The 27,265-nt window shown below is 45.8% G+C and overlaps 1 protein-coding gene across 12 annotated transcripts in view; it reads right to left on the bottom strand.

Moving 5' to 3' along the window:
- Positions 1 to 27,265, bottom strand: part of cacna2d2a (calcium channel, voltage-dependent, alpha 2/delta subunit 2a) — a 226,498-nt gene that overhangs the window by 64,411 nt on the left and 134,822 nt on the right. For 10 of the 12 annotated variants that reach the window (XM_061833800.1, XM_061833801.1, XM_061833799.1 and 7 more), the window contains one exon: positions 7,255 to 7,299. The exons of the other annotated variants lie outside the window; for them this stretch is intronic. In XM_061833800.1, the coding sequence (XP_061689784.1) occupies positions 7,255 to 7,299 (45 nt within the window). The remainder of the gene's footprint in view (positions 1 to 7,254; positions 7,300 to 27,265) is intronic. 12 annotated transcript variants of the gene reach the window in all.

The raw sequence follows: 27,265 nt of genomic DNA on the forward strand, positions 1-27,265 counted from the left end.
AGAGACAAACACCTAGGGGCAATTTCCTTCCATCCATTTTCGTAGCCGCTTATTCTCACGAGGGTTGCGGAAGTGCTGGAGCCTAGTACACCCTGAAATGGCCAATCGCAAGGCACGTTGAGACAAACGACCGCACTCACAATCACACTGATAGGGCAATTTAGCGTGTTTGGGTTGTGCCTGGAGGAAACCCACACAGGAACGGGGAGAACACGCAAACAGGCGGGTTCCTGGATTGAACTCGGTACCTCAGAACTGTGAGGCCAACGCTTTACCAGCTGAGCCACCGTGTCGCCATTTCCTGACTAATAATTTCAAAAACTCCAACTGGAGAATTTGCCCAATAGGAAACAAGACAGATGGCTTATGCTAAATTTACGGGCTTTTTTTGTACAATGCTAACCGCTGGCCAAACATTCTGCCCCCCCCCCCCCCCCGCCCCCAACACTCTCCAAGAATACTTTTTTTTTTTTTTTTTTTCGCCCCCCCCCCCCCCAAGTTCAGTCCATTTAAATCACTTCCTTGTTTCTTGTCAATCGTCGATTCTTAAGCGATTTGACTTGGCTCCCTCCGAGCTCGTATCGCGCGAACGCCGAGAGAACAGAAAGTAGCCCAGCAGGGGTAAAACAAAGACGTGGGAGGCGGCCTCACACTCGGGTCTACGTTAACTAAACAAAAGATGAATGAAATTTGTGCGTGCGAGCTTTCGCCGGCGGCACTTTGATACGCTCCCAAACGCAAGTAGCCCTCAGCTTCTTGTCTCTCGTTATTAGTCATCCTTCATTAGCCTTCGTTTGTTTGCAGCAAACGCCAAAAAGGAAACAAATCGGATTATTCCTCCTGCTTTCTGACAGAAAGGAAAAATACCGCCACGTTCACGAGCAAGTTTTGCCGGGCGGATGAGTCGTGCGCGTTATTATACGCTGTTTATATTTTAATAAAGCAGCTCGGGTTAATTGGATCTGACATGGTGAAACCTGTTGTTGTTGTTGTTTTTTTTTTTCCAGGCTTCATTAAATCAAAAGAAGCGCGAGTCCGCGGCGGGGCGGTGATTGATGGCTCCGCTTTAATTGTCTATTAAAACGCAATTACAAGCTGTTGTTGGGACGAGCCCGGGGGACGTCCCCGAATAAAGTCACCCGAAGAAATGTCGAAAAGTGGCCGGGGGAGACCGAACGAGCGCAAGCAACAGCAACTCTTGCAACTTCACGCTAGGGTGGGAAAAAAAAAAAAAAAAAAAAAACAAAAGTGAAAAGGTCGATGTATGATCTGCATTTTATGCAAAGTAGCAATTGCCGCATTTATGCTCGTTTCCTTTAGGTTGTCTACGGTGTTTTGTATTATACGTTAGCATTATTTTTTGATTGACAAAATGGTAGTTTGCTTGAGCATTTTTGTGCTTGACTATATAATCTTTAATAATGTCAATAAATAATGTTTGAAGTTACGAGTCAGGCTTACTCTGAACTTGGACAGAATGACAAACAGCTTGAAGCAAGCACACCTTGCCTCTTATTTTGATAACTGCGCCAGCGAGCGAATGACAACAGGCGCTAATCAATACTTAAGTGCGTCTTAATTCAGGCCCTCTAGATCAGATATTTTTCATAAATCAGTGGGAAAGTCATGGGAATAGGTTAACGACATCAGCGCTGACATATTTGTTGATTGCACAGCTTGACATTAATTCTGCCAACGACAGACAAGGAGGAGCGTCAGGCCCCCCCCCACCCCCACTTCATTCTTTCTTCAGAAGAGCCCCAATCATAATTAATTTAGACAGTTTCTAATTAGCAACTGAATAAATGCAGGCAGCAAAGACTGATTTTTGCCATGTTCTTCAACCAGCCACCACCTGTTTTTGCGCAAATCATTGGCGGATTTCTTCATTTTTGTCTCCTCGCTCTCGAGGAGACAAAAATGGCTGAAGAGGCCACAAATGACATTTCGAAGATTCTTCACTTCCTGCCGTTGGTTAGCTAACAGGGGTTAAGCTAAAGTGCGCGTCAGAATAAAGCGGTGCACACACCCGGGCCGAATCCAAGCATTTTCCTCCCGAGTAAATCCAGCAAGAGCCCGACGATCATATTCTTTTCAAAAGATTATCTTTAATAGTCATCCTGCTCTGTGGGGTGCGTTAAGAGGATGACCATAAAATGAATTGCAAAGCTTTGTAGAAAGTTTTTTTCCCCCATTACCTAATGGCCACGTCACACCATCGCGTTCTGGTCAGCGTTTGAGGAAACGCTGGTAGCCGCCCACGGTCGCCGGGATAGCGCCAGAAGAGCGTTGTGAACGGCAACGATCGCTGGGAATCGGCGGAGAACCGCCGGTCCGGAAAAAAAAAAAAAAGACTTTTGAACACGCACAAAAGTTCTCACCGAGACCAGCGTTCATCAACGTTTAGTTTTAAACGCTGGAGAACGTTCAAGAACGTTCGGGGAACGTTTTACTAACGTTCGCCGAGCGTTGCGCGCGTTTGGCTATCGCTAGTCAGTCGTAAGTCGAGCTTTACTTGGTTGTTACTTAATCGTTTGCTTTGCAGTGAACGACTCGCTGGCGACCTGTCAACGACCACGGAACAATCCCGTAGCGCACACAGCGTGCAACTAAAGTCAAACGAACGTCCTTTGGCGTCCATCGAGCGTCACTCCTGCGTTTCCCGAACGTCCACGCGTACACGGGTACAGAAACCGACGCTTTGCATTCTTACTTGCGGCGCGAGTCGCGGAAGTCCGCACTCCACCTTTTTTTTCGTCCAGGCGGCACCACGGTGACTGTTCAAACTCACGAGAACAACTGAAGCGAGAATGAAATTTGTCAACGTTTTCGTTCCCGACACGCCGTCAAAACGCTATCCTGTCGTTTTTCACCCGTTTAGTCACGCGCTCGGCTAACGTTGACAAATTGCTCGTTGCGCGCACACGCTAATGGTTTTTAGGGGTATCTTATTTGGTCGCTGTTACACGCTTCTCGTGCGTTAGACACACGTTAATCACACGCCAGATGTGTCGTCCGCGTTTGAGAACGCTGAACAATAGAACGACTGAAATGTTCAGAGAACGTTGACCAGAACGTCATGGCGTGACGGAGCCTTAAATGCTGGAAAAAAAAGGTGAGAAGTCCACCTAAAACGATCATTTGAATTACGCTTAGGCCAGGCAAACGGATAATGTGGCCGACGCTGCGGATCTCGGCCCGCTTCAGATCAGTTTGATTTTCGATTATTTATTGTCAAAAGTGATTTCTGCGCCGAAAACCGCTGAAGTCAGCGAGTGGAATTGCCGTAGAGTTCGTATCTCTGATGACAAACTCGGTAGTTGTGCTGCAAAACATGTCGAGAGCCGGCAAGGAAGCAAAGGAGCTGGTCGGGTTGACATTTTGTCGAATGAATCTGGTGTGGCGGTCTGAGCGCTCCCCCGTGCTGAAAAGTCTTCTTGTGATTAACGCGCACGCGCGTATATTTTGTAAACTTCCGGCCAGTCTGAAACATCCCCATCCACGCTTCAACATGTCCCATTCGACAGCTGGTCGCCCAGTGTTCATACCCAGAGTTCCCCTGTTAGTAACCATGCGCATTCATCACAAGGAGACTTTTCAGCACGGGGGAGCGCTCAGACCGTCACCCCCGCTTCCTGCCCGATGACAGCTGGGATTGGCTTCGGCACTCCTGCGACCCCTCGTGAGGATGAGCGGCTCAGAAAACAGATGAAATCTCACAAGTCATTCAGAAGAATAAAAAAAATGGCAAGGGAACGAGTCTGCCAGAGCTGAGATATGTTTAAACTGCACACGCGTGTGCTTGGTGTGTTGTTTTTGGTCATCTCCAATACACCAAAACGCGCTAAATAGTAGTTAAGAAGTTTCTGCGTGCGGTCGCTCACATTGAAAATATTCGTATGTGCGCGGCCAGCTGAAGGAGACGACAAAAGACTTTTAGTGTGTTTTAAAATGATTGTGGGGGGGGGGTGTGTTGTCCACATTTGAATAAAATCATAATAATCAAATGTGAAATGTCATTAAATGCGACGGCTGCCCTCAAAGTGGATTGAAGTGTCACGTCTGTATGATAAAAGCAGGATAGTTGATAGTTTTTTTTTTCCCCCCCTCTACCCAGCTGAGTTTTTATCATTTTTAGGCATGTACCGAATAAGCTTTTTGTTTTAATGAATTTCAAACCAATTCACGCTATGATTATATATATATTTTATTTGTAACGCCCTTTTCTACCTTCAGAATAGTCAAAGCGCATCACTGGTCTCCTTTTTCATCTACTGATGCAACTTAGGGTGTTCAATTTCTTGCTCAAGGACACTTTGGCACGCTCACGTGGACTCAGCATCAAACTCACAACCAATGAGCACCTGAGCCATATTGCCCCACGAAGAATATTTGCATCTATGATGATGAGGAGTTCACTGAACAGGACGGGACGCGGAAACTTTACTCAATAAGCTCATTTGCTTGTTGATTCGCACAAATTATTTAATAGTCTAGTTATTTAATAGCTTTTCTCCATCGTGCTTAATTAAGACTCGCTGAGCAACGTTGAACAACAGCAAATCAGTTTTCTTGAGTCACACCCACCTGCATAAGACTGATGAAAAATAAAACTTCAAATGAATTGTGATTTAGACGGGGGAAAATAGTTCAAAAACACCCCCCCCCCAAAAAAAAACAAACAAAAAAAAAAAACAACAAACCCAAACACCGATGTACCGTAAATTCCGGCCGACAAGCCGCTACTTTTTTCCACACGGGAAAAGTTAAGAACGAGACCGGTGGAATATATGTGCCGAGGAAGTGACTTTTTTACCGGCCTTGTTAGCGCTGCGCTAGCGTTAGCGCTGTGCTAGCGTTAGTGCTGTGCTAGCGTGTTGCTGCTGTGTTACTGGCGTGTCTCAGTGATATTTACCAGTAAGTTTTATTTTAACTGACCCTGTTAGCGTTAACGCTAGCTTTAGCGCTGCGCTAGCGTTAAAGTCTTTCTATGTACCGTCTTTCTTTGTAAATAAAATTTAAAAAATTTAAGTTTGGGTACTTGTGGCTTTTACACAGCTACAGCATACGTATGTACCAATTGGTATTTCCTTTACAAATGTACTGGGTGAGGCTTATAACCTTAAATTCGATATGATTTATACTTTAGTGCACAGTGCACCAACATGCTCAGAAAAATTGACATCATAAATATGCAATCTTGGTTGACTGTGTCAATACATTACAATATTGTGTCAAATTATTTCAACAGTTCAATAAAAAAAAAAAAAATATTAACCACAAGTTTAATGTTTCAAGATTTGATTTGAATCATTTTGATCAATATACCTTATTGCTAAAATTAAAAAAAAATCTTTCTGATTAGTATGTGTTTAATTGACTATTTATCATTGAACAATGGAAATAAATTTGGTCGAGACATACGCAAATTTTTTTAATTATTATTTTTTTTTTGACAATCACAAGCGTCATCAAATATCCGCTGACGGAGCCTTAATTGGCAGGGCTGGCAATTTCAGCGGGTGGGCCGACCTCCACGTGACTTCTTCCCCGCTGGCTTTGGGTGAAGGGGGGTTGGGGTGGGGTGGGGTGTGTGTGTGTGTGTGTGTGTGGGGGGGGGGGGGGGTCGGCAAAGTGAGAGTCACGGGTGTCACGCCCCGAGTGCGCGGCGCGTTAATGATAACTGATGCCGTGCAATTAGACGTGCTGACAGCCGCTAAAGTGTCGGGCCATTAATCAAAGGAGTGGCGTGTGCGCAAAGAATATCGCGCCGTGATTTATTGCCCCTTCGCCTCCCCTTTCGCACCCCCTCCCGCTCATCTTTGGGCTTCCTCCAACAGCGGGGCCAGCAATTCCTACACTGGCCACAGGGCGGAGATATTTGAGGATAAAGTAAAGTCTCTGTTATCGAACGTCCTCGTTTTCGAACAAATCTGTTTTTGAACGAAAATTTCGAGATTTTTTTCGCTTCTGCTTTCGAACGAAAATCGGTACTCTAACGCCCCTGACAAAACCCGGAAAGAGCATATTGCGCGCGGCCAGACCAGCTGACCCACGGCGCGCTTTGTTGTGAATTCCCACGGCGCCGAAAAAAACCCCAAAATAACAATTGAGCGCGGCCCAAGCAGTCGACCCACCCACGACGTGCTTTGTTATTGTCAATTCGAATGCCCCCTGAAAAAAAAAAATGGAAATGACATAACACGCATACCGCAAACAGCTCACTTTTGTTATTCTGTAGTTTTTCTTCTTATGGAGGACGACCGTAATAACCCACAATCATAAAGTGATTCTGCACATTTGTTAATAAAAAAAGTTTAGAAGGCTGGGGGCCGAGTCGCTACGGATACACTCCCAGCCTAGCGTACTCTACTACCGAAGCATACGTTTTCAGCAAAAAAGAAAAATATATTTCTTAAATTATTTTATTATATAAAGTATTTAAACTATACATGTATTTCAACTATGCAGTTTATTATGAGGAAAATCTAAAAAAAAAAAAAATGCTTTAAAAAACCCAATCGTTTTAGGCTTGGAACGCATCATTTCTTTTTCCATTCATTGTCATGGGAAACGTGGATTTGGTTTTCAAACAAATCAGTTCTCGAACCATTTTGTAGAACGGATTGTGGTTGAGAACCGAGGCGTCACTGTACTTAGCAAAAAATGTTCAAAATAAAACAAAATACGCTGGATAAAACAAACCCCGCAGTGGCCCGTTTTATTGCAACACTCAACCTCCTCTTGATAATATGTAATAATAATATATATAATAATAATTATTTTTAAAGCATATGAGCTAGAAAAATAGCAAAATAAGTCACAGTCCCAACTTTGCAATTGGCTTTCGTCTAAATCCAACTCCTCACTGTTTGGAGGCATCTCCGCGACCGCAGCGTTAAGGTTAGCGCCCACCCACCCGGAACCCCTCGGAATGAAAACCGGGGGAGGACAGCTCGAGTCACATGCACGTCGGGCCGGCCGTGGTTCTGCCACAAAGCCGCGTCACCGTAATAACATACAGAGGCAGCCCCGGGGGTGGTGGTGGTGGTGGTGGTGGTGGTGGTGGGGGGGGGGGGTATTGGGCTTCAATACGCAGGAAGTGCCGGAGGGACGGGGTGGGGGGGGATGGAGTTCGCTTGCTCGGTAGGCTTTTGGGAGGCAGGCAGGCAAACTTCGGGTAAGAGGCGAGGAGGAACGGGGGTGGATAGGCAAGGTGGGGGGCGGGGTTAAAAGATTCCATTCTGTACTCACATAGTCTGAATCCGCTTTGGAATCGTAGTATGAAATGGCATTCTCCTGTGCAGAAAAGAAAGAATGGCCGATGAGAGGAGATATAGCGGCGCCTTGCTGCATATCCGCCCCGACTCCCGGCAGCCGGGCAAGGCGAGGACAAAGAGAAAGACGCCAGGTTATATTCTGTCACGCCTGCGAGAATATAATCGGCATCGCGGAACACAGGAGAAGTAATGTGATGTCACGTGATTTCATGTGAGATGCCCCCCCCCCCCCCCCCACAGAAGGATGGAATGCGATTGGAAAAGCGACGTGACACACGTGTTGACACAGTGATCGAAACACCGGACAAACAGTGACGAGGCATTCGATGGGAAATGAAGTGCGACGCTTTTGGACATTTGGGAAAATGGAGTTTTGAACAATTCGTTGTCTGGGGTGTCGGACATCCTCTACGTGCCAAATTAAATGATGGATTAAATCTTTTCTTAGTTGCATATTTCTGAAAATGTGCCTGTAAGCGACACGTTCAGAATTTTTGGTTACGTGGTACCGCTTCCAATTCACAAACACTAATAATGACAGTGAAGATCCAGAATCTTTATGTTGTGCAAAAAATGCAAACATGTTTGAATATCAAGATGTTCACGTGAGGTGAGAGATGATGGCGAGAACCGCAGGTCAGCACTTCCTGGATGTCCAATAGGAACTCGGGTCAAATCTACGAACAGCTCCAATATTTTTTACAGCGGCTCTTCGGTTATGTCCCAGTTGTGTTGCTTTGGCCGCAATGTTTCCCGAATTTGTGGCCACGACGGAGTAGCAAATTCATAAAAACACTCGCAGGCCATAAAAACAACGAAAGGAAAAACAGCAAGCACGGCGGTCAGCGAACGTATTCTGATGGCGCCGTGTGAGAAGAACTTTTCGCAGTCACCGTTCGGAACTTTGAAAAATTCCCATTTCCAGAAGTTCCTAAGCCGAGGTCTCTCGTTTTTGTTCGTTGGTGTCGGAATCTGTAGAAAAAGACATTTGTGGTTCCTGAATGCATCATCAACGGCCGAATCCCTGCTGAGCTTCTTGAAGGTTGTTTGGCTGCAACGGGGTCAACTTTAAAAGGGGGCTGGCGGACAAAAACTCGAAGGGGAAAATTGTCTGGTGGTCACGGTCCGATGACTTGTGGAGCCGCGTTTAACGACTTCATCGCAATTCTGGTTTTTCCCTCCCGCTTCGTGCTTTCGTGTTTTTCCCACGAGCGTAAACGCATTCGTTCTCCGCTGTTGCATGATGGAAACTCACAACATCAGTAAACGCGGCCTCTGGAGGGCGCCTAGTCGCGGGAAAAAAAGAAGACGTCTTCCCATCTGTGTCAGAGAGATGAGGAAAGAGGCGAAGGGGACGCGATCGGAACGGATCACTCAAGGACTGCATCGGGTTCAGTCGGCGGGTCAGAACGGCGGCTGAGGTCGGGGAGACGTGAAAGGGGACCAATTCGGAGGTGGGGAGATTGAGATGGGCGGCGAGCGCGGTCGGGCATGGCGGCGTCGGTGGCTGCCAGCGACTAAAAATAGCTCCGGCAAAGGAAGATTAGAGACGGGCTGGAAGAGAAGAGACGCTCTGGCACTGCTGTTGTGTCTGCCGGCAGGATTGACGAACGGCTCCCCGTCCGAACCCACCGCGGGTCCGGCATCGCGTTATTCGCGGCCGCCTCCTGCACGTTAACGCCGACTTTGAACTCAAGCGTTACTGTGGAAGTCAATACGTGGCACCAGGATTTGAATTTGAAATGTAAAGTCCTCTCATTTTCAATCGTTGTAATTCAGTGTAACTTTTCAATGTTAACAATTCAACTGTCTGAAATTTGCTGTCTGAAATTCAACCGCCTACAATTCGTTGTCTAAAATTCACCGTCTGTGCCACCGGGCGGGGTTACTTCAGGTCAGAACCCAACAGCCAGCCAATCGCAGTTAGGCTTAAGCTGACCTGAAGTAACCCCGCCCGGTGGCACAGACGGTGAATTTTAGACAACGAATTGTAGCAACTATTGAAAATGTGATCACTTTACATTTCAAATTCAAATCCTGTTTTTTGTGGCATTTCAAATTCAAATCCTGGTGGCACATATTTACTTCCATATGTTACAAGTAAAAAAAAAGGAAAAAATTAAGATTAAAAAAAAGTGGTGCCTTGAATTAATCAATTCCTTGTCACCCAAATCACAAATCAAATGAAATATTGTTTAGCGCGTGTTTGTTACATTATGAGGAAAAGAAATGGCGACGTGCTGGAAGTGGAGCAATTTTAGTTATCTCACTCGGAGTAAACGCTCATAAACAAAATATGTGTGACGGGAGTTGGAGAGAGTGCGTGTCGGTGACGCAACTTCATGGAGTCGACGGCGTTCGGAACGGGGGGGGTGGGAAAAGCTGTCATGAGGTAAAATAAATCGTAGCGTCAAAGTTGTTTTGCAAAAAAAAAAAAAAATCTCATTGCACAAATAATTTTTTGCTCCTCCGAAACTAACCCACGTTCCACTGCTCATGACTAAAGAACAGAAAAAGATGGAAAATCAATTTTTGCCTCTGTTATTGCGTCACAGAACACAATATTGTGCGGCGGGGGAATCCCAGATTTAAATTTAAAATTTTAACCCAAATTTTGGCATCTTCACATGCATCATAGGGAGCGGCCATGTTTGAACCATTTTGTCCAAACGAGTTTTTGCTGGACTTTTAAAGCCGCTCGTGACAAAAAAAATTAAACAAAAAAACAATATTCTAACATCGTTAAATATGCTGCAGGGTTCACAGCACCTGGCTCGTCATCCGGACAATGCGGTAATTAGCGCATTAATAATAATATAATGAAGGCAAAGTGCGACTGACTTCAGCAATCCATACAAAACGCCACAAGGTGACAGCATCGCTCTCAAATCTCAATAAGTTACTGAATTTGAGTCCTTCTAACATACGGTCATACATGCTTGACAGAAATATAAGAATATAAATATAGGTCGCAACGATTTGCTCCACTCGGTGCGTCGGTCTCCACGGGCTGAGAGTTCGCGTTAAACACTTTTTCTATAAAAGCGCAAACGCACACACACACACACACACACACACGCATCAAATCCACACAAAGCCTGTCAAATTCCCAGTGGCACACAAGACGCTATCAACAAATGAAATCCATCACGGCGAGTGGACTCGCCGACTCCAAACGGCGGACAAACACTGAGGGGGCAGGTGATGATCGCCCCCCCGCCCCACACACTCCTACCCCCCCCCTCCTCCCTTACATCACTTTTTCTTTATGATCCAACGTTATCGCGTTCCTGTGTTTGCTCCGTTTGTCCCCCCCCCCACCCCCCCGTGCCTTATCTCCATCTTTCAGGCCCCCTCCCGTCCCCCCTCAATAGCAGTCTCCCCCTCGCCAATTTCGGCTTTGAGCGAAAGCGGCAGCACAGTACAGGTACGATTGGAGGAAGTGACCCCCCCCCCACCCCTTTGTGACTTTGTTTAGTTGCATTTTCTTGTTAATGAAATATTATTTTAAGACTCCTGCCTTGCCTCCTTGCTTCCCTGCACTCGGTCCTCCACGCCTTCATCAATCAAAAGTGGGTAAAAATGGCACCCACGGCAAAGGTGAAAATCACTGTTGACCCCCCCCCCCCTTCCCCCCCAAAATACAATCACTCTTCTATCATTTGCCAAGAAACATCTTCCTAATATTTGGAGAAATATTTTGTGGACTAAGTGAACAGGAAATGATTGACACCTCTGTGGCAACAGCAGCTCTCAGATTGGTTGTTTTTCTTCAGGCGTGGTGATTTCTTAAAAAAAAAATCAAATTAGAGGTACAAGATGGGCTTTTTTTTTTTCATTTTTCATTTTCCCAATGTAATACTGTCACTTTACACTGACATATTTAATTAAAAAAAAGAATACCGATTTTTAATTAAATTTGCAATCACCACTTTCATTTTTTTCCCCAGAGCTAATGCTAATGTTTTTTTTTAAGGATTATGTGTGAATTTAGAATAAATTCCCTTGGTGAAACCAGCAAAATATAATAAAGCAGTTGTATTGAGTTTAAGACAATTTGATCATAAACAATAAATTAACACAACATAGAAGTACGCGGCATGGTGGATCAGCTGGTCAAGCGTACGCCTCGCAGTTCTGAGGACCCGGGTTCGATCCCGGCCCCGCCTGTGTGGAGTTTGCATGTTTTCCCTGTGCCTGCGTGGGTTTTCTCCGGGTGGGCACTCCGGTTTCCTCCCACATCCCAAAAACATGCAACATTAATGGGACACTCTAAATTGCCCCTCGGTGTGATTGCGAGCGCGGCCGTTTGTCTCTACGTGCCCAGCGATTGGCTGGCGACCAGTTCACGGTCTGCCCCGCCTCCTGGCCATTGACAGCTGGGACAGGCTCCAGCGCTACTCGTGACTCTCGTGAGGATCAGCGGCATAGAAAATGGACGGATGGATTTTCCTAATTTACGACTGTCAGAGTTTACACTGACATCTTTACTTAAAAAAAATTACAAAGACTTTTGATGAAATTTGCAGTCACCACTTGAATTTTTTCCAAAGCTAACGCTTATGCTTTTTTAAGCATTGTTATGTGTGAATTTTGAATAAATTCCCTTGGTGAAACCAGCAAAATATTTTAAAAAAGTAGTCGTATTGCATTTAAGACAATTTAATCACACAACACAAAAACACAAAAAATAGAAGCACAACGACAGTTTAGTAGCGCGTATCACGAGCTAAATAGCCAAACGATGTATCGTCTAGTGAATGTTCCAAATATGCAAATGTTATTTGTTATTGGGGCGTGTTGAGATTTGATGTAGTGTACGGTAATTCTTGATCCTCAGGATATTTTGACACAAGAATGCTTCTTAAATATTCTTATATGTGGTGGGTTTGGTAGCGTGTTGGTTTGGGGTTGGGAGCGTTTGCTCCACCGAGCGATTTCTCAACAGGCTGACACGGAAAGGTTTGACATTTGAGTATGACAAGCGCTCAATCACGGGTGGAGACAGATTACAGTCATATTCATATCTCCTCCGGACACCTGCTAATGATTTTATAATTAGGGAACACACTCCGGCGCTTGGGGGTGTGCGCGCACGCGTGCAGATCGGCAAACGCACGCGCACCCTCCTGGCCCCCGATAGACTCGCAATCAGTCCCGGCGCCGGCTTCCCTAACGGAAGCTGACATTATATCAAACACAATAAAGGATTCCATTTAGTGCTCTTCATTAACACGCGCGTAGCGGCTCATGATGCAAACACACACACACACAAACACACAGGTACATAAAAAAAAACAACAACAAAGAAAGGGCTAAACAACAACATTTAACTGCAGAATTAGTTAATGCAATAGCAGCATGATTGATTTATCATCGCTAATGGATTAAGGTAACAGTAGTCACAATCACTGTATACTTTGTGTAATTACTGTATAATTACCGTGTACTGTGGTGCCTTGAGATGCACGTCGCAGTGAACATGCTCGTGCGTCCCGATTCAACTTTTTGCACGACCGGTCCGAGACCGATAATGCTGCCTTGAGTTTTGGCCGATGCCGCTATCGGTCCCATCAGATTTCAACAATAATCATGCGTGACCTATTATTATTATACTTATTATCCATCCAACCATTCATCTATTTTCTTAGCCGCTTATCCACACGAGGTTTCGGGGGAGTGCTGGAGCCTATTCCAGCTGTCAACGGGGAGGAGACAGGATACACCCTGAACTGGTTGCCAGCCAATCACAGGGCGACAAACAGCCGCACTCACAATCACACCTACGGGAAATTTAGAGTGTCCAATTAATGTTGCATGTTTTTGGAGGAAACTGGAGTGCCCACCCGGAGAAAAGCCACACAGGCACGGGGGAGAACATGCAAACTCAACACAGGCGGGGCCGGGATTGAACCCGGAACCTCAGAACTGTGAGGCCAACGCTTTACCAGCTGATCCACCATTCCGTCACAATAAACAAACGCAACTTATTATTATTATTATACTTATTATTCATCCATTTTCTTAGCCACTTATGCTCACAAGGGTTGCGGGAGTGCTGGAGCCCATCCCAGTTGTCAATTGGCAGGAAGCGGGGTACACCCTGAACTGGTCGCCAGCCAATCGTAGGGCACATCCAGACAAACAGCCGCACTCACAATCACACCTTGGGGCAATTTGGAGTGTTATTAATTAATGTTGCATGTTTTTGGGATGTGGGAAGAAACTGGAGTGCCCACCCGGAGAAAAGCCACACAGGCACGGGGGAGAACATGCAAACTCAACACAGGTGGGGCCGGGATTGAACCCGGAATCTCAGAACTGTGAGGCCAACGCTTTACCAGCTGATCCACCATTCCGTCACAATAAACAAACACAACTTATTATTATTATTATTATACTTATTACCCATCCAACCATTCATCCATTTTCTGAGCCACTTATCCTCACAAGGGTTGCGGGAGTGCTGGAGCCCATCCCAGTTGTCAATTGGCAGGAAGCGGGGTACACCCTGAACTGGTCGCCAGCCAATCGTAGGGCACATCCAGCCAAACAGCCGCACTCACAATCACACCTTGGGGCAATTTAGAGTGTTATTAATTAATGTTGCATGTTTTTGGGATGTGGGAAGAAACTGGAGTGCCCACCCGGAGAAAAGCCACACAGGCACGCGGAGAACATGCAAACTCCACACAGGCGGGGCCAAGATTGATTATTAATCAGTATGTATTACTTATGATTAGGCGTATTTTGTGGTAGGAATTCATGTTTGAAAAGATCAGGTGACAATACACAGCAATATTAGATATGTAATTTTTCGTTATGTCCATTCAAGATTACAGTTAACTTCGACTGGAGTGTCAATAAATGACCAAGTAAGCAAGATTGAGCATGACGGCCTTTTTGAACTCGCGCCGACGTCACCGCCGTTTTCCTTTATTGTCCAGCGCAAGCCACGCGCGCAGTTTTGTAAACGTGTCGCGGTTCTTTTCCAAGCCAACGATGTCGCCGCGGCCGCCGTCGGCCCGGACGTCACGGCGTCGACTTCCCTCAGCGCTTTTTGGGATTTCCGGCGGCCGTTTTTACTTTCCTTTCCGTAGCAAGGAACGAAGCGACAACCATGGCGACCGCGGAAGCGCGTCCGCTTGAACGAGTGGAGCGAAATGAGCAGGTACAGAATTCTACGTCTTCGATCTCATCGCGGGCTCGGCTTTTGTCCGTCCCGTCTTCCTTTCAAAGCGCCTCGTGTCCGTTTGCCCTGCGCCAAAGGCTCGAAAATGTGAGCTCAGTGTGGCACACGAGCGCCCCCGGGCTAGATGCCAACGCACACACCGAGCCGGGATGCGGAAGCATTCGCACATGACTGACGTGCAATTTCAGCCGACGAATAAAATGATATGCATACATATGAACAGCCGCAACAAGGAAAACCGTCAAATTGAAAAGTCGCATTTGTAGGTTATATTAGGTTGCACACGTACATTGTATAAAAAATGTAAAAGTGAGCTTCTTGTGACGCAAACGTGTCGAAACGTGTCAGGGATCTGAAAGCCCGGCTTTGATCTTTTATTTTGTCCCCCCCCCCCCCCACACCCCTGTCAGGTGCCATTTAGAAATTTTTCATCATGTCCTGTCCATCTCACTCTCATCGAATTTTCTTGAAGCATAGATGCTGACGTCATCAAATGTGGCCACAGATCAAAATGTCCAAACAATAAGGACATAAATATGATCCGGGATGTTTGGGGAAAAAAAGTGTCCCCCATGGAAATTTTGATTTGTGTGAAAACTAATTCCATGTAATTGGTAGAAAACTTACAAATTTTGACTGGCGAACTGTCATGGCCATGGCCTCTGTCATGAGGGGCGTGGCCAGGCCACTCCTCTGGGCGGGACCACCTCTGACAGCTGTCACACAGCCGTCGCTCATTTGACGGTAATGGACCTTTCCGACCTGTCAATCACTCTTACAATAACAGCCAATCAGATAGCCGCATTGTCTTGACACGCCCCTCTCGCAATGCTGGTTGTCAGTAGCGTGCGCTTGGAAAAGTTCATGTTACGAAGAAAACGGTCCTCAGATGCGCTTGGGGAACGTGCAATTCTGATGAAAGATATCCTGCTAGCTTACAAGGGGCCCGCTTGATTCATTTCCCAAAGCCTAAAACACAGTTGACCAAGTGTCGACGATGGATTGAGGCTCGCGGAAGAGCGCACGTACAACTAAATGTGGAAAATATCAACAAATTTCGCTGTACCGCTGACATTGCGTCCAGCTCCGTCCAAAATCTTAATTGCCTGTACACATCCTTGCGTGAAATAGTTGAGACCGCTCTGTAGAATTCTCTTGAACAAGTCTGCCGCATTTGGCAAAAAAACATACCGCAATATTATCTGAAGTACGTGATAGAGAATCGACTTCAAACATGTTCTGTTCAACCGCCATTTTCGAAGCTTGCGGGACATGGTTAAGGGGGCGAAAATCGACATCAGAAAGGTCCATTAGACCAGGCATTTAGGTTTGGAATTCGTCACTGGCATTTGCCAGTTCGTTGCCGACTGCATGTTGGATTCTCCACTATTGTGCGTAAGTCTAGTGTAGAGCTATCCTTGTCACAGCGAGTCCACGTCTTGTCAAGTTTCTTAGTTTGTTCCATAGTCATCGGAACCTCGTTTCATTTTTTTGGATCCTGCCTTTGGTCTGGCGTTTTTGTGCCTCAGCCTTGTCGGACTGCTCCACCTGGTTTTGACCCGTTTCTGGAATAAAGCCATTCTGATCATTATGCCGTCGCCTGGAACTCCTGGATTTGGGTCGCCCCCGTGCCGTCGCGTCATGACATGAATGGATCCTGATTTTGTGGATGACAACTTTCTTTTTTTTTTTTTTTTTTCCATTTCAAGACCACCGCGAAAGAGGCTGTAAAAAGTACTGACGGAATTTGGACTTGTGGGGGCAGCACTTAATCACCCAAATGTAACATTACACGCGGGCTGGTTTTATGTGGTCCAGCGGACCGAAATATCCCCGGTGACAACTTTGTCGAACACTCCAGTACGAGGTTAACTTTTTCCAATGATTTTGTTTAATATCAACCCTTTCGAACCAGTACGGCTAATAAAGCTTGTTTGACCCTGGAAAAAAAAAATGATTGGGAATTCGGAATAAGGAAAAATCATACAGACAGAATGGGAAAAATACAGCGTTTGGAAGCCCCGATTGTCATTTATATTGAAAAATATTCCCCGAGACTTCCTTCCCATCTACCTCCAAAATCTCTCAGTAAACAACCGGCAAAGTGAACTAATAGCATGTTATTTTTCCGCGTACTCTCTTTCTTCCGGGGGCCCGACGCCGCGCTAAAAGCATCGGAATCCATTTAGGCGTATTCCGATGCCGCGATAAGGGACGAGCGGCTTTGTCCCCGCCGCACTCCGGGAGGCGCTACTATCCCATTGTCGGCTGACAGGGGGCTCGATTGAGGAGCGGGATTTGAACGCTGATAGCGTCGCCGCGTTGCACGGACACGTGTCAGATAATAATAAATAAATAAATAGACGGAAAGCCCACGAACGAAGACGCGGGCATGACGACGCCTCCTAAACAAGGCATAGATCCGGGGGGGACCGACAAGATAAAGCCAGCGTGTTCAGAACGGTCACGATATCGCCGCAATCCAGAGGGACAAAGCGGGCGCGATTATCGACTGTGGCGTGAAATAATTATTGGATCCTCTGCTGCCCTCTTACAGAGAAGTGAACTCCCTCCAGTTGTAATGGCCGCTTATTGATTATGGTCATAGATTAGGACTGCAGCTATCAAATATTTTTACGATCGACAGTCCCCCCCCCCCCGCAACAATACCAATACAAAATATGCATGCGAGTTACAGGAATTCTTGTTGTCCACTTGAGGTCGCCATCACCATGTTGTACACTGTTGTACAATATCGGTGATTTTGAATGAGTGCGACTTTAGAAGGCCCGGTGAGCGACGTGCACGTCTAACTAGCGCCGTGGTACGTTGGTTTCAAGATGTTTACATCACCCCAGAACGCCAAATGTTGACATGTTGTTTCCTCATGGCTCGGCACCAGCATCCCAATTGACCCCTCCGTGGATATTGCGCAATCCGCGTCACTGACCAATCAGAGGCCAGAGATCTGCATAAACCAAAGCCCGTTTTTGCTCCCGCCATTTTCTCTGACAACATTGCATGGTCCGGTATAGGTTTTGTTAGCGTTTTATCGCGTATTTGGGTTATTTAGCAAAAAAATATGGTTAAGAGGTGTAGTCACGGACTTTGGAATAGTGACGACAGGTATCCCGAAAGGCGAGTCGGCGGAGTTCCGTTCGTACCCTTTCCAAAACCGAAGACCCAGTACGAAAAATGCCTTCGTTGGGTCAAACTTTGTGGAAGACCGCATCATCAACTGAATCCATATCAATATCAACCGGAACACATATGTTTGCACCAAGGTATGCCCTATATTTGATTTTCAATGCACGTCTCGTATAAATGAATTCCAAGTTCTTCGCTAGCATAACACTGCTGCGTGCGAACGATTGACACACTTATTCTTTGTCGAGCGATATTTAGCGACGATCGGACTGCACAAACGTGTCGCTTTCTTGCCGGCTCGCGGCCGAAGCTTAACCAGACTGTGTTTGCACGAAGATATGGCCTCAATTTGATTTTTAATACACGTCTCGTATAAATGAACGAGACGTTCTTTGCTAGCATAACATTGCCACGTGTGAACGATTGAATGAAATCAGAAGCATAGCGTCTCTCTCAGTTAAGAATGTATTGTATTTAGAATCTATAATATATCGTTGATTTGAATGAAATCAGAAGCATGGAGTCTGTCTCGGTTCAGAATGTATCGTTTTGTATTTGCCATTTTTACTGTTTGTCTTGCGTCACTTCAGGAGGCCTGGTTAAGTGCCCTGTCCGGAGGGGTCAATTTACTTGTACGTGAGAGAGTCTTCAGTAACATTAAAATGTGACCAATTAAGCTCTGATTTTCCTCCTTGCGACCAAATGATTTGATTTTCTTTTTCAATATTCACTCACAGCTCTATAATAGACAAACAGTAAAGGAAGTCTTTGATCGCCAAGCAAAACACAAGTTCGCATTTGGTGAAAAACCTTCGTTGGCAATTAAGTTTTCAATTATCTGCAGATTTTCGCAATCCGTAGTCCAGTCCAGTCCTGTCCTGTCCTGTACAAGGTACTTCTGCGATTGTTCAGTTTCCACGTTCTTCTGGTTTTGAATTCGTATCCCCACTTTCACCTTCCAGCCTCTTTTTGCTCATATTTTTTTGTCGTTTTCGTTTCTATACGGCTCTTGCACGTGGCGTCACCATTTTCACGACGCCATATTGCCGGTCAAACAGAGCTGCTCGACCTTGTGGGAGACGTAGAACCGGAGCCGCATATTCACAATACCCGAGACCTGTTGTGCTGTTGGTTGTCACAACAGACGAGACAGATATTCAAAGAGGTCATTCTAAGGAATACCAGCTGAAAAGACCAGAAAAGATCGAAGGATTTCGGCAATTAAACGTGACGGATGGCGCCCAACCACTATACACACACACGCCTGTGTAGCAATCATTTTATTTCAGGTACGAGTTACTCATCTCAATCTCAAATTACCAATAAGTATTTATAATGCTAAATTGAATTGATTGTAATTTGAGAACAATGCGTATTTAAAGAAAGAAAATAGTCTGTTGCAAAGAAGGTTTACAGAGGTTTAGGTGTGGCAGCGATACGCTTCCGTGTACGGAGGAGCCGTCTCTGTCCTCTTTTTTTCCTTTCTTCCCAATCATAGCTAATGAATGCGAGTTTGTGTAAAACCAGGGGTCATTTATTGAAATATTGGTATTAGTATTGAAAAAAATCAGAGTGGCTCCATCACTATGTGGCATTTATTCCCGACGAGGACAGATCCAGGATCAAAGTATTCGTAAGCGTCCAGACTTTTCTATGCTTTCAAACTCTTCCGCGTAAATCTCGACGACTTACTCACCAGAACCATGTGTAGATCCAGTTGTCCAAGACAAGCGGTCCACTTTCTTCTCGGCGAAAACATTGACTTCGGGATTAAATATGGGTCGCCTGTGCCAATTTTTCCACGTACCTTCGTTTATCACCACCTTCTAAATGTGTCGGTAGAGGACAAAACTCTTGGTATTTTCGTCTCAACGGACTTAGCATCGAACAATTCTTTGCTCGACCGGCAATACGGCCAGTCACGTGATTTCGGTGACGTAGGTGCACGAGCTCTATTGGTTGCTTTTTGTCCAACGCTTGCATGTATCGTCTTCCGGTTCATACGTTCTACTTGATTGCTCTATAATCGTTTTGTCTACACCGTGATTCAACCTGTGGTCATCGGCCAACCTTAACATAATGCACAACGTTTGAAATAACTTCTGCATGTCATTAATGTATTACCATCGCCGACGACCTACCATAAAAACTGGCACCTTTTCATTTCTTTGTAACACGAGCTAACCGGAAATAGCAGTTTAATATCATACTGGGAACAAAATGTCTCCATCTTCCATTTTGTGAGAATCGCCGAATAGCGTTTCATTTTACGCTCCCCCTCCCCCCCCCACCACCACTTTTTCGCCAGCCATTTTTCCAGCGGCAGATCAAAGCGCGCACAGAAGCCGCCACCCCGGCGCACCCCCCGCCACCACGACGGCCGCCTCCGAGTGGGCCAATCGACAATCAAACCCAGGCAAAAAGGAAACCTGTTATTTTCGACCCCGTAATCACTTCCATCAGATTCCTTGCCGCCGTCCCTCACATTCAAACGACAAACAGAAGGCTGCCTTTAACGTCACATGCGCAGCTGCTGCAATATTTGCACCAAGGGCGCGTCTTAAGCGGCGCAACAAGTACAATTCCGTGTGCCTCCCATAAACACTTCACGATGCTCACGACGTTATGAACGCTTGCACAATTACGGCCATTTTGAAGCCTAAAGTTGAGTCACAGCTCCTCTCATTTTGATGCACGAGTACAAGAGTGCGAACGACAAGCGACATCTTTGTACAATAGCCGAGATGCTGTTTAAGTGAGTACCCAAAAATAAACACAGTTATCATTGCAAAAGCTCAATATTTCATCTTACATTTGGATATTCTTACATGGGGGGGGGTCCATAAAGTCCTTTTTAATAATTTATTTTTATTCGCAGCCAGTTGTTCCGTTTAGTGGAACCCGAGACTAATACATATTTGATGTACACAGTTTACTGGTGTGATGTTGTGCGCTATAATAGGAACAGAGCGTGTTAGTGCGCTCTTATTTTGAAAGGCAGCCCGTGCTCTGGCATTCATTCTTCTTTTTCGTTCTTTTCGACGTCACGGATGATACAAGGAATTGCGTGTTTAAAAAAGTGCATCGTGGGGGGGGGGGGAATGCCGTTGAATTGTTGGTGGAAGATCTGAAAAACACGGGAAGTAGGCTGCGTGCTTTGTTTTGAAGCCACACTTATTGTGTGTGGGGAGGGACTACTTCCTCCCGTTTGTAAGATTCCCGGTGGAAGAGTTTTGAGAGTATTTGTGAAGAGGAATCTGTGAACATACGCGAATGTGTCCGCTTTACAATACGGAGAGAGGATTAAACCAGGCTGAGACCAGCCAACGCGTGTTTTCTCATTCATCCATCATCAAAAAAAATACACAACGCAGGGTTAAGACCCACTACATGAGGAAGGAGACTCTTCATTGACTTGTGCTAAAAAATAAATTGTGCACTTGGTCATCATGTCACGGTTGCTTAAGAGCGCTCACTCACAAGAATGTAGTAAGGTGTGCTAATAAAATGTATTTTCAAACATGGAAAAATGTGTCTGAATGTTCTGAACTCCCGTTTTCATTCATCCGTTTTGGGTTGTGGCCTGAATGATAATGCCTGGAGGAATTTGGCCAATGACAAATTTCACGCAGAAAACATGAAAATAATGGACTTACTGATTATGACTGCTTTTTATTATGATTATTATTTATGATCAATTAAACACGCGTTAATAACAGTGACAGACCAAAATCTGAATAAAATCTAAATAGTGATGGTCAAAAACGAAAATGATGTTATGAAAATGATATGAAATGCTTAAATGTGAAAGTTTGGACATTGTCTTTTGATACACACTCCCTCCTCACTCTCACGCAGTATGTGTGGAAAAATAAAAATCTGCAATGAAGTGAAGCAGCAAAAAGTGAACCGCGATTTACGGAAGCGTAGAACGAACGGATTTCAATTTCCTTGCTAACACAAAAAGATATAAAGATCATCCATCCATCCATCCATCCATCCATCCATCCATTATCTTAGCCGCTGTTTGCAAAATAAAAGTGTAGTTTTTGTCCCTTTATCTATCAAATGATTGATCATTAAAGTCAACGGTGTTGCCTTTTGGGCCAGCGACCAGTCAATGGACTTCCACCCGTCCTTCCATCCCACTCAGCTCTCGACTCTCGCAAGGATAACTTTGGTCATCGTGTTTCACGCACAAATGGTTTAAGGAGCCAACTGATATTGCAGTCATCTAATATTTGACATGGTTCGAACAGAAAAGTCTGGCCCAGATTGTTATTGACGTGGGGCTACGTCGGGGGTGGGAGGGGGGCCAAGGGACCACAGGTGGAGCCTTTTAAATAACATTTCATGGGTGTTGGCCACGTGCGTGAGCTTGTAGAAATGGGGAAAATCAAGGAGAGCAGAGGTACGCCATGCTGGATTTCACTTGCGTATTGATCGTCATCTCCTGCGAGGCAGGGCCATTGATCAATGGGATTTAGACATGCGTGGGGGCCGGAGGGAGGGGCGAGACGCCACGGCTACTGACGAACACGCTTAATCCCAGTTGCCGAAACTCAGACTGATGCCTGAAACTTTTCTCAGCGTTCTCTTCAACACAGTCAGATAATACACACCAAATGTTTAAGCGGGTGCTGATAATCGGGCCAATTTCGCTCTCAAAGACAGCAAAGGCCCAAACGTCTCTCGTGAGCGATGTGTGAAGTACGATCTTTCTCGCCAATCAGCTCGGAAAACGCTCCGGATTGACAATCGTACGTGTTAAAGCGGTTCAAAATTCACAGTCAACGCCAAGTAGGGTCGAGACACAAATTCTGTGACCGTGACGTAAATTTCCTCTCCCTTCCGATGAAAGTCAACGAAGACCCAGTTCGCGGATGTCTTTGAAAGATTACTGAGCCCGAAGTGTGTGGAGTCGAGCGCGTTTTTCCTCCCTGATCTGCTCGGGAATCGATCCACTCAAAAAGGTTGGACCTGTTCAATGTTCACGGTGTAAAATCCTTTCGTGCGCCGTCGCCTGTGTCCGTCTTGGTACTACGACAGATAAGGTTTGGAGGAAAAGACTTATGATTGACTTTTATTGTTATGTCTGTGGTGTGCTGCCTTGGCCGTGGCGAGTACACCGCACACGATAACAACAGTAAGCACACACAGGACCAAAAACGGTTTGGATCAGTATGTGTGTAACTTTATGAATACTATCTCATGCAATCTAAGACTTTTTTTTTTTTTTCCTGAAGCAGAGGCGGGAGAAAGGCAAAATGTGCAATATTTTAAGCATTAAAAGTTTTTAAGATTTGAAAGCAGACTTTAACACGAACAGTTACGTCCGATTACCGCGGCAACCACATCTCAAGTCCGTCGGGCTGAAGAGTGAGGAGAAGGCTATCATAATTAAAAACAAACAAACAAAAAACAACAACACCTGAACCGTCTCGCGGCTTGTCATCATTTCAGCTGAAAAACAGATGGAAGTCCATTCTGTGCTCCGAGAATCAGCGATAACGCCGTTTATGGGTTGCTTAAAACGCTCAGCGGGCGGGAAGACAAAACGCTGTCACAAAAGAGGAAATTGCCCACAGCGGAAATTTTTGACTTTATTTGTGATTACACAACCAAGCCGTGTTTATCACAGTTTGAAATAGACACGGCGCGTTTAGAAGCAGCCTCGCGTGCAGCCTCGGTCCTTCTTGGAATTGTTTATGACGCCCTTGATTGAGGCGTTGCTGACACAACAAGTTTGGCCGCCATCACGCTCGTCTCCACTTTTGCTGCAGGATGTCTGCGTCCGGCCTTAACATTCGGGGACTCCGGCGAGAGGATACAAGAATGGAACTGAGCAAGCATGTTTGCGGGGGGCAGGTCTGCCTCGCAGTTCTGGGGCTCTGGCTTTGAATCTAGGCTCAAACCTTCCCGTGTAGCGTGAATGTTTTTTGGAAGTTCCCACCCACCTTGTTTCCAAACACTTGCACGTTGGGTTCATTGACTTGAAGGCTAAATTGTCCATTGGGGTGAATGCGAATGGTTGTTTGCGTCCCGCGATTGGCTCGCGACCAATCCGGGGTGCGCCCCACTTCTCTCGGCAAAGGCTCCCCTTTGAAGCCGACGGGAACGACCGCGACGGAAAAACCAATGGACGGGTTGCTCGTTTCAAAAAGCTCATTTCAGGAAGAAAGGGCTGTAAAAAATAAAAAAAAAAAAAAAAAAAAAATGACGACGTACAGAAAGGATGAAAAAGATCAATCTTCCGTCTTTTTGATTTCACCACGCAGAATGCGACTAATGTGTTTTGCTGCTAATGGCGCTGGTAGCTGTGAGAGTGGCCGGCACGATTTCTCCCTCTGAAGGGCCAATTATCTCAAATAGATGCTTTGTGAAAGGTCAAGTGAGCCAGCCTTTACCCCAATCCGCCGACCCCCTTGCACTTAAGGTCACGTCACATCTCCGAGGGGAACGTGGCTTTCTGAAAGCCGTGCGCTAAACACTGCAGCTGGACATCAGCAGGAAGCCAAATGCTCGCCCAACGTTTTTCGGGTAGCGCTCATCCCGTTCAGAACAGGGTAAACGCTGGCCTGTCGACTCAGTAATTGCAGTGCTGACAAGCATTCCCACTCACATGCACACCAGTGGTCAATTTCAAGCCAAAAAAACACATTTTGGGACGTTCCCGTGTGTCTAAATAACACGTCGATGAAATATTTCGTCAAAATACCGCTAGAATCAAGGGTTGGTACCACGTACCAGCCCGTTTTCCACACCATGCTGATATCAGCCTGTTTCGACGGGGCAGTCCCGTCTCGTGCAAAAGAGCCACTGCTCAGCATCTTCTGCAGTGGAGCCAATTAGGAGTCCAACTTTCATTACTATGACAACCGGGGGCGGCACTCGGAGTTCTTGCGTTAGCCGTGCTAGCGCATGGTCTCATGGGAACTGGGACTTCTGCATTTCAAGAAAGATCCGTGTGTTGTTTAACAAAAAATAAATAGTTTCGGGCTCCCCCAAACAGAATTCAGAAAAGAGCAAACAAACAAAGTGGAACTTAAATTGGTTTCTGCGTGGACAAGCTGGAAAACTTCACGCTGACCCACATATTTTTGCAGCATGATGGATGATTCTAGTAGATTTTCAACGATAGTTAAATAGATTGAAGGGTGGTAAACTTCGGCAAAAGTCTTGAGCACTATTGGTCAGTATATGGCGTCAAAAACGTCATAAAATTAATAGGAATGAGGTACCGTATTTTCCGCACTACAAGGCGCACCTAAGAGCCGTTAATTTTCTCAAAAGCTGACGCTGAGTCTTATAATCAGGTGTGCCTTATATATGGATAAATATTTGAGCCTTTAGCGCAGCTCCACCTAATGGACGCATAACGTAACTCCAGCCTCTACTGCAGCGTCTATTCTATGCGCCTTATTATGGGGTGCGCCTTATATATGGAAAAAGTTTTTAAATGGGGGCCGATCATTGAAGGCGCGCCTTATAGTGCGGAAAATACGGTATTTGACATTTTACTGTACTTGCTCTTGCAGTCAATTTTGGGGAATCAAATTTAAACAGTAAGCTATTATTTTTTAAGGTTAATTTTGGAATGGTTGTAATTGAAATGAAAGTGGTTTAGCATCATAGTTTGGGGGTACATTTGTCAACATTTTTAGCGTGAGCGTCTCGTTTTTTGCTGCAGTTTTTGGTCCCCCCCACCCGCGATTAGCAAACGTTCACTGTACACCGGAAGCGTCAAATTGTCTGGTCGAACGGAGAGGAGTGAAAGGAGTCAGACCGAGCGGAAGAGGAAAAAGACACGGCGAGGTTGCGCCACGCGATGATGAAAGGCCTGATTGATTAGCAAGTGATGATTGCGCTAAATGGCCTGGAAGACGGCGCCGTCTTTGTTTGCGTCTCTTCCACTTTCTGGCCTCGCACCTCTCTCCCTCTGCGCCTGGGCTTTGTCACTCCCTTTTCACCAGATTGGTCAACCCATCAAGCGAGGCCCCGCTATCGCTCCCCTCTCCTTCCTAATGGCACGGCTATTAGCGCTAATGCATTTCAAACGCACGACGGCTGCCACGTCGCAATCTGATGGAAAGAACGTCTCGGCGATCTCCACAATCTTTGTTCTTTCTCCCGGCCAATCTCGTCCGGCGTGTTTGGACTTTGCGTCAGCATCCTGTCTGCTGTGCAAGGACCAGGCAGAGGAGTGCTCGTACATTAGACCTTCATAATCAAAAAAAAAACAAAAACAACAATGCTAACTGCCTTAGATTGATGCTAATTTAATGTTTTTGCAAAAACACAGCAGCTACGCTGCCCACCGTCCATCTTTTTGGATTGTGGGCAAGATGGATTTGGAAAGAAGGAAAATGGCCAAACGTTGGGTTTGTCATTCTGTTAGACGCTAGATGGTCAACCGGCGTTAATGTAGGAACGAGAAATATGAGGCATAATTGACGTAATAACCACCCACAAACCAAGTTTCCCTGCCGACGATCATTTATAGGGCGGGTAAAGATCCAAAGCGACTCTCAAGCCACGGTGGGACTACACTGTCGTAAACACCATCACGAAGAAACATCGAAACAAAAAAAACAAAAGTCAATCAGGGAAAATATGAAAAAAATAAAGTGATGCACTGAACACTTTACAGATGTGCTGTAGACACCTTTGATTCAAGTAAGGCATTTGCCAAGGAACTGGAACGTCAATGCAGAGTTTGTACCTTGAAGCGTGAAAATTAAGATCAGTGTGTGTAAAAATTCATTGCTCTCAGAGGTCTGCAGTCGACACGCATTCTGCTACTTGGTGGAAAAACAAAAGGATCCACATTTTTTTTTTTAATGGGTGGAAGCCTCCCAAAAAAAAAAAAAAAAAATGCAGCGCCACATCGACATATTTCTAAATGTCCGCCAACTTTCCATTTAAAAAAGAAAAAAAAAAAAAAAACCCAAAACAATTTAGACTAGATACTTGTCTGTAAAAGTGCTGAACGGTCACTAAGAAAATGAACAGATTGGAGGAGTCGCTGATGGTGTCGTTGTACGCACGCCTGACTTCGGAGGGGTGGGGAAACGCGGGATCGATTCCCGCTCAGTGATACGTGGCCTGCGACCAGTTCAGTGCTTAGTCCGCCTTTTGCCTGAAATGAGCTAGGATAGGCTCCAGCGCTCCCGTAACCCTTGTGAGGATAAGCAATTCAGAAAACGGATGGACGGATGAACAGATTGCGTCCCTTCTTTTGATGACTGTTGCGTCACACGGGTTGGGGGGGGGGTGCGGGCAACCCGACCGTCAGCAATCCCGACTCGTTAACGTCCATTTCCTTCGCGGATTTAAAATTATTGCGACGCTCGTTCAGATCAACGTTGCGGCGTCAGTCGGAGCGGTCGCGACGCGTCGGACGGCGCGTGCCAGTGATGCAGTGACAGATGGGATGAGGGATGGGGGATGGGGGGGGGGGCGGGGGGGCGATGATGTCACCTTCTTTGAGCGGCCAATATGTGGCAGCTCCGAATAGACAATTACAATTCCTGAGACTGGGAAGGGGAAAAAAAAAACCTGAAAAAGCACCTTAAAGGAAACCTTCCAGTCCGCCGCACACCGAGCGGCACGACCAAACGCCACCGAACCCAACAATCGCGAACCA

This window comes from Syngnathoides biaculeatus, chromosome 10 (genome assembly GCF_019802595.1).
Source record: "Syngnathoides biaculeatus isolate LvHL_M chromosome 10, ASM1980259v1, whole genome shotgun sequence".
Lineage (NCBI taxonomy): Eukaryota > Metazoa > Chordata > Actinopteri > Syngnathiformes > Syngnathidae > Syngnathoides > Syngnathoides biaculeatus.